The sequence below is a fragment of the Sapajus apella genome, unplaced genomic scaffold (assembly GCF_009761245.1).
Source record: "Sapajus apella isolate SASKATOON/1434 unplaced genomic scaffold, GSC_monkey_1.0 scaffold1, whole genome shotgun sequence".
In the NCBI taxonomy this organism is placed as follows: domain Eukaryota; kingdom Metazoa; phylum Chordata; class Mammalia; order Primates; family Cebidae; genus Sapajus; species Sapajus apella.
Genome location: NW_022436941.1, coordinates 41634172 through 41642239, shown reverse-complemented (window position 1 = coordinate 41642239; position 8068 = coordinate 41634172). Strand labels below are relative to the sequence as shown.

General features: G+C 31.8%; 1 protein-coding gene across 2 annotated transcripts in view; it reads right to left on the bottom strand.

The window, feature by feature from the left end:
• Positions 1-472: 472 nt before the first annotated feature.
• Positions 473-8068, bottom strand: part of CHD1 (chromodomain helicase DNA binding protein 1) — a 73894-nt gene continuing 66298 nt past the window's right edge. The window contains exons 34-37 of one of the 2 annotated variants that reach the window (XM_032275613.1): positions 6192-6288; positions 4893-4944; positions 4107-4317; positions 473-2547 (exon numbers count right to left, since the gene is read on the bottom strand). In XM_032275613.1, the coding sequence (XP_032131504.1) occupies positions 2202-2547; positions 4107-4317; positions 4893-4944; positions 6192-6288 (706 nt within the window). In that variant the 3' untranslated portion in view covers positions 473-2201. The remainder of the gene's footprint in view (positions 2548-4106; positions 4318-4892; positions 4945-6191; positions 6289-8068) is intronic. The other variant, XM_032275614.1, reaches the window with a different exon arrangement.

The window sequence follows — 8068 nt, the reverse complement described above, 5'->3', positions numbered from 1 at the left end:
TGCTATATTTATGAACTAATGTTGTCTTAATTTCTCGACTCCTTACAAAAAATGAACATTTTGTCATTTGATAAATGTACATACAGTTCTGTATTTTTCATTCAACTCAGCTAACTAGCTGACTGAATCTTTCAACCTAATGTAGCACTGTTTAAAAAATTAGAGTCCATTCCATTATCTCAAAAAATGCAATGTTGTCTTGTGAAATCTGCACAACATAATGCAAATATCCAGCTACAAAGTAATAAAAAATGCCAGCCATGATCTTATGACTTAAGCATTATGACTTAGTCAAATGCTCTCTTGTGGAATAAAATAAATTAAATGTAGAGAAAAGTGAAAAAGTTTCGAAAATGTGTGCCAGGACTAAGTTCTTTCATTACTTTTATATTTATTTATAATTGTTTTTAAAAACTGAGCTATTCACTCACGTTATCTTATATACCAGAAAAGAAACAAAGCATCATTTTTCAAGGTAACTGTATCAAAAAAAGAAATTACCGCAAAAAAACAAAAAACCTTTCTTTTATACACATAGACCTAACTGGACAAAGGAAAACATTAAAAAATACATCTATGGACAAATATCTGCAGGTTGCTCCCACAGCTAATAGTGACACACATAGGAATACTTTAGAAATTATGTCCACATACTTATATTTATCAAAGATTCAAATTTGTTACATCAAAGCATACATGCAAGAACGTGTGCCACATGACTTAAAAATTCCCACTGAATATAACAAAATAAAAATCTGTAAATAAATATAAAGCATCCTGTAATAATCTCTGTAGGAAGCCAAGAGGCCAACAAAAACTTATATGACCTAAGTTTTACTTCATAGGAATATTCATAGTCTCCAAAACAAGATTTTAGTTGTAATGTTACACATTACAAATATTCAACTGCTTCCCAAATACTTTTTCTGGCAGCAAAATGTTACTTAAAAGAAAACAAAACAGGGTGGGGGTTAAATGAGAATGCAGCAGAAAATTACAGGAGCCCACAATCCTTTTTCTTAAATTTAATTTGTCATATATAAGGTTTTTATGTACAATCAGTGTGCATTGTAACAGTTTATATTAAAAGTCAATCAAGTTTATCTAAAATGTTAACCTGGCTGCATAGCACATTTGACATTATTGCCCATATGAAAAAGGAAAACAAATGGATTTACAATAACTTTTGGCCATTTTGGATTCTGAAAAGTGTTCATACACCTACCCTTTTAAACCAGATGCATCTGAAAAAAAAGTTTCCAGAGCATGCAGTTTAGATTTTACATATTATCTCACCATTTTTTAAAACTACAAACACAATATTGACTAAAAAAGGAAAAAAAAGGGAGTAACATGTATCTAATAAAATATTCAGTATAAAAAGAGGACTAATGGAATTAAGTGGCCCCTTTCCCCATTTTTACATTCTAAACAATGATTCCATCAAGACAAATCATTAAAAAGTGTTATTACACTGAATTTTTTTTTTTTTTTTTTTAATAAGAAGGCCTGAGTTGGTAGGGAAAGGAACAGTCAAAAGAAGCCTGAGAAGGGGAAGGAAGTAAGGAAAGTTCCTTTAATATTTACAATAATTTACAGCCATTTTTTTTTTTGTAAAAAGGCATAATAATAGATCACAAACAGGAAATTCCTGGCTATTTTACATATATAAGTACAGAATTTAAATATTCAAGCTTGTGATGAAAAGCGGCAAGGTGGTCGCAGTGTACAATGTAAACAAGTAGCTTTGGAAAGTGAACAAAGTCCTTGAGTGTTTTTCTTTATTAAGAAAGAACTCTCTTTCATTCCTTCCTGAAACATGATCACAGGTCAGAGTAAAGTTCATATATAAACATAATTTAAATGGAGGTCAGTCTAAAATCACTGACTTAAAAACAGTTTTATCCAGCCTATATGGGAGGGCAGTGTTGAGGTCCCTGTAATAGTAAACATTTTCCATTTCTTTAAAAAAGAAAAAAAAAAAAAGTACTACATTTGTAGTACAGTGCAGCATAATCCTTAAATATAAAAATATTTTCTCTTCTGTTGGGATAATAGACCTTGCATCCTGGAAAGAAGTAACAATACTGCTACTGATAGAAGATCTGTTTATATCTTTCAAGTCATGTAAGGCAATTACTGTGTTGGTTTATGATATATGGCTAAAAGAAAAGTCCAGAAAGACGAAGTGTCAGTTTTTGTTATGTTTTCCGATTACTCCAGGTATGCTCTGGCGTACTTTTGTGTTCAACTGAATGTTCAAATGGAGATCTGGAACCATAAGGAGATCTCTGATCTAGTGGTGACCTAGGGCCACTGCTGGAAGCTCTGTAGTCCATTTGCCAATCTGAGTGATACCTATAATCCCTGGAAGATTTATGGTGCGTATATTCAGAACTTGACCGGTGGTCTGAATGTAACCGATGATCTGAGTGAGAACGATGATCAGAATGACATCTATCTTTTAAACTTCCTTCCAAATTTGACCTGTGATCTCTACTCCTGTGATCATCCAGTTTTCTGTGTTTCTCTCTGTCACTGTAATATCTAATAAAGAGATATTAAGAATTTGTCAAGTTAATAATGCAAATTAAAATGTTTCTAAATAAAAGCTTATTAGGTTTTAGCACATAAAAATACTTTAAACATAACACATAAAAATACTTTAAAGCCTGATTTTAATTGTACACAAGCTCAGTGTTTCATTATAAAACTTATCAAATTCACTAAAAAAAAAAATCACTGAATATCTCTTTGGAAAAACTATTTGATTCATAAAACTAAAGTGAGCCACACAAAGCCCCTAAGATAGCATCTAATTTCACATGGCTTTTTTAGATAATCAGTTGCCTTTTACTATACATGTCATTTATATGATTGCATCTTAATTGTCTGGAAGCTGAAATTAAGATAATTAAAAGTATCTGAAATACTTCTGAGATCAGAGCCTTTTATCAACCTCTAAAGCAGGAAAAAGTTTAAAAATGCTAGAATGCAGTCTATGAAATAATCTGTGAAACAGAATTTTCTTTGGTTGCTGATGCCTATTAAAAGCTTCCTCAAGTCTGACTAGTTATATAGTAAGACTTGACACGAGTCATTAAGAAATTTACTCCATATATACATGTGGCAGCTTGACAAAAAATAAGTGTGGCAGTTTAATGAGAAGTATTCTCTAAAATGAGTGCCTTTTCCAAACTGAAATACACTGAAGATAATGTGTTTCTTTCTTGTTGACTAAAGATCCTTAGTAAAAACTATAACTATATTGTATAAACCTGTGAAATTATATACTACTACAAATCTGCCTTTTCCTTTTATTTGACCCTTTCTAATAATAAGAGCCATTTTACAACTGATGTATTCATAGTGTTGACAGGGGCTCTTAAATTATTGTAGTGAATACAACTAATACACAAAAAATGTCTTCTAATTTATTTCTTCTATTTACTATAAAAGCATAAATACTATAAATCTCAGTTTTCAAGTTTACTTTTAGTAATGATCATTAACTACTGAAAATACTTCTTTATCAATAAAGGAATAAAAAGTGTTGATGTTATTACACTGAGGTTGCTTACTGTTCAAAGGCTTCAAAAAACAACAATAAACAAAAACCTTTCTGGTTCCAAGAATATTCCAGATTGCTGAGATTAAGTTTAAACTCAATGAGATGTGTTCACATATATCAATTTTTCCCCTCTTGACTTTTTAAAAACATGGAATGCACAATTTCCTAAACCAAATCTGAATCATTTTATCAAGCTTTTATTTTATCCCATTTATTACATTTTAGAGTTTTTCAGCCAATATTCTCCAAAACCAACAACGAATCTCACACAATTTATAATTATACAACTCCCTACATCAACTTTCTTACCATATATTTTGATCTCAATTTCATAATTCAAAAGCCATTTTATAGACAAATTCAGTTCTTGAAAGATAATATATAAATTTTTCTTAATTATAAACAACACCTTTATTTCACAAGATTCGTTTTGACTGCATGCAGATTGAATCAGCTGATAGGTCAAATACAGCAACATCATAAAAAGAAAAAGGACATGCATAAGCAAAATTTCTAAAGTGATTGCCAAGTTTACCTGCTGTCTTGCTTGTGGTGATCCCAATCACGATGGTCTTTACCATTACTAAAAGAAGAATAGGGTCTTTTCCTGGAATCACTCTTTTTGTAAGAATCTCCCTGATGTCGGTCTTTATGATGATCATGGTGCTGAGATAAGTGCCTATCAGAGGAATAACTGTCCCTGCTGCTATCATCGTGATTTGTATTCTCTTTTAATCTTTCCACATCTGTTAGATAAGAAAGTACAACTTTTATTAATGGCTTTAAAAAAAATGTGGCAAAAAAAGCTTTGTTGATAGGTAACAAGAATTCATTTCAACTCTTGCCAAAACAAAATTAGCTCCTAAATACAAACAGCTAAAGCATTTAGAAATGGTCTATAAAAGCAGTACTAAGGCTTAATTAAAAAGGGTTGCTTGGTTCTGAAATAAGATAAATAAAAAATAAAAACTATGGGACCCCCTCCTTTCTCAGATTATACTTTTGTGACTCTTGTACAGAAATAATGCATCACTATTCCAAATTACATAAAAAAGAACACTTGTTCATTTTAAGTTATTCTACACTTTCTAGAAACTGGGAAAAGGATGATTTAGTAAAAGGATAATAAACTAAAATGAAGTAAAGTTTAAGAGAATATATTTTATATAATAATGTAGGTATGTATCAAGATTATCATATCTCCTTAATATAAATGTACTTATAAATAAAAACACGGGGGAACCTTTTTTATCATTTGATTTATTCAAAACAAAACTTAAAGAAAGCTTATCTTCCCAAACAATCAGTAAGGCTTACATACCTGGATTTCTAATCACGTGAGGGTTCAAGTTGCTGTTCTGATCATTGTTTTGCTAAAACAAATGCACACATGTGTAAGAATCTTTAGGTGACTTCACAAACTTACTAAACAGGAGAGATAATTCTTAGAAAGTATTGATACTAAATGAAGTCTTCACATAAGATATTAGAATGTGTGCTTATGTGTGTGTGTGTGTGTGTGTGTGTATGACGTTTACAGATCTCTCTTTTTAAAGTATAAACTACTTGACCCATGACTTAAAGATATTTTTTCACTTTGAAATAAATTAACAGAAAAGTTGCAAAAATAATACTGAGTTTCCACATACCCTTCACCTAGCTTCTCCTAATGTTACTATCATATAAACATAGTATAATGATCAAAACCAAATAATTAACATTGATGTAACACCTAACTGAGTACAGACATCATTCAGATTTCACATTTTTCCACTAATGTTCTTGGGAATTCAATTTGGAATCCCATATTACACTTAGTTGTTATGTCTTCCTCTGTGACAGCTCCTTACCAGAGCACTCTTTATTTTACAGAACATCACTCAAGTAGCACTTATCTGGTATTTTCACATAAAAACATTTATATTATATATTTTTGGCAAGAATTCCACATGGGTGATGTGCCTTTCTCAGTACACTGTTATCAGAGGGTTCATGATGCTGATATGTGTTAAACTACTGGTGACATTAACCTTGATTGCTTAAGGTGGGTTAGGCAACTTTCTCTATAAAATTACTGTTTTCCCTTTATAATTAATAAACATTTCAGAGGAGATCTGCCAATATCTATTTTCTTGCCCATTAATTTTACCTCCCTTCTGTGAATCTTGCCTGCAACAATTACTACTGTGGTATTCAATGGTGATTTTTAAAATTTCTCTCATTCATTCTGTATTTATTAATCGAATTGTTTTGTAAAAAGAATGTTTTGGGCCAGGTGTGGTAGCTCATGCCTGTAAACTCAGCACTTTGGGAGACTGACACAGGTGGATCACCTGAGGTCGGGAGTTCGAGACCAGCCTGACCAACATGGAGAAACCTTGTGTTTATTAAAAATACAAAATTAGCTGGGTGTGGTGGCATATGCCTGTTATCCCAGCTACTCGTGAGGCTGAGGAAGGAGAATCGCTTTAACACGGAAGGCAGAGGTTGCGTTCAACCAAGATCGCACCATTGTACTTCAGCCTGAGCAACAAGAGCAAAAACCTTGTCTCAAAAGAAAAAAAATGTCTCATGGTTTTAATTATATAAATTAAGGAAAAAAATATAATGGCAAGTTTACCTGAGATTCCTGCCGTTTTTTAATAGCATGCTTATATAATTTATGTAGTTTTCTTGCATCAAATTCAGTAAACTTAGATACAAATATCCACAGGTTTCTAGAAGAAAAAAAAGGCAAATTAAGTTAGTCTGGTGGCAAATATTTAGTTTTTTCATGGAACTCCTTCCCTCCAGATAGAAACACACATTTACAGCCTTCTATGTAACAAACTCTAAGGATATTAATTCTTCTATGTATTTTTTAAAACTTCATATATGAAGAAGACTCCAGTGAAACTAAACATTAAATTTTATTTCTCTTCATTTTACTAAAATGAAGTCACTTCATTTTAGTCACTGGAATGAAAAGCAGTAATCAATCCTAATTTGAAATGCACCAAAGATATAAATTAAGGAAGTGACTCAGATTCATATTGTGATCCTGATAACACATATAAGGGACAGGTATGGTATAGATGGAGTGGAAATGCCATCAGATAATATGGATTATGCTTGTAAAGAATTGTCTTAAATAAAGCATTAAAAAGTAACTGTCATTTTATAATGGTAAGGCAATGATCCCAAGAGTAACATGACCAAACACCATAAATGAGGTACAGCTTAGTATCTCTTCCCATCCCAAGGGAGGCATCAATAATTAATCATAGATTGTGATGATTATTTCACAATGCATGTGTATATCAAATTATCAAACTATATACCTTAAATACTTAACATCTGTAATTGTCAGGTATATCTCCAAAAAGAAAAGAAATGTTAAGTTCTAAGGGCAGCAGTCCCCAGAAGATTCAAATATACAGTTGAGGTATATTTACCTTGAAATAAATTTTAAAAGCAAATTTACTGAGAGAATATACTGAATGATACCTTACTGAACTGAAATCCACAGAAGGGAGAAAATTCATCTAGCCTTTATATAAATTCACAGACTATTTCAAACATATCTACATTCCACAGTTAACTCATAAAAGGTAGGAAGTTAATGAAGTACCTTTTGTTCACAAGTAAATTCCTTCTAAAAATATATTTTCCCCTAAAAAGTCTAGTCAGGAATTAGATTCCACTTTTAATCATATCATCTGAACAACTGTCAGATCTTGAACAAAGCCTCAGAGCTGAGACAAACATCAGCACTTACACAAACTCAAGAATTAGTGCCTTTTTAAAATGAGTTTAGGCCCTAGGTATTTCGTCATTCAGCAGCCCCAGCCCTAAAATGCTTTTCATCGGAATCTATTTTTTTCTTGTGTAAACTGATTAAATAACTGTTCATATTTCCTACAAATAATACTATTAAAAGCATCAGCTAGAATGAGGTACATTTGATAGACTACTACAGTAGAAATGTACATTCTATTTTAGCCATCACTTTATTATAGTGATCTTTAAATAAAAACTACTGTTGCATTTCAGTTGTTTTTAAGAAATTCGGTCAAAAATATATATTGAAAGAAACACTTTATTATAGTGATAAAAACGACTGTTGCATTTCAGTTGTTTTTAAGAAATTTGGTCAAAAAATATATTGAAAGAAACACTGTAAGCAAAAAAATAAAGGTCACTATGATAACTACTGTAACACTTGCTTAATGCCAACTGTTCTATAATTGTAGCTTAGTTCTCCAACTTCCTTCATTCTATACAATAACTGTTCTTGAGGGGAGAGGGTCAGCCAATTAATGATAGGTCTTAATATAAGGTACTTTTTTTCCTTGTTTCGGCAGTAAAAAAACAAATTTCCCCCTGCACTCTGGGAGGCCAAGGCAGGCAGATCACTTGAGCTCAGGAGTTTGAGATAAACCTGGCCAATGTGGTGAAACTCTGTCTCTACAAAAAATACAAAAATTTAGCTGGGTATGGTGGTGCACGCCTTGTAGT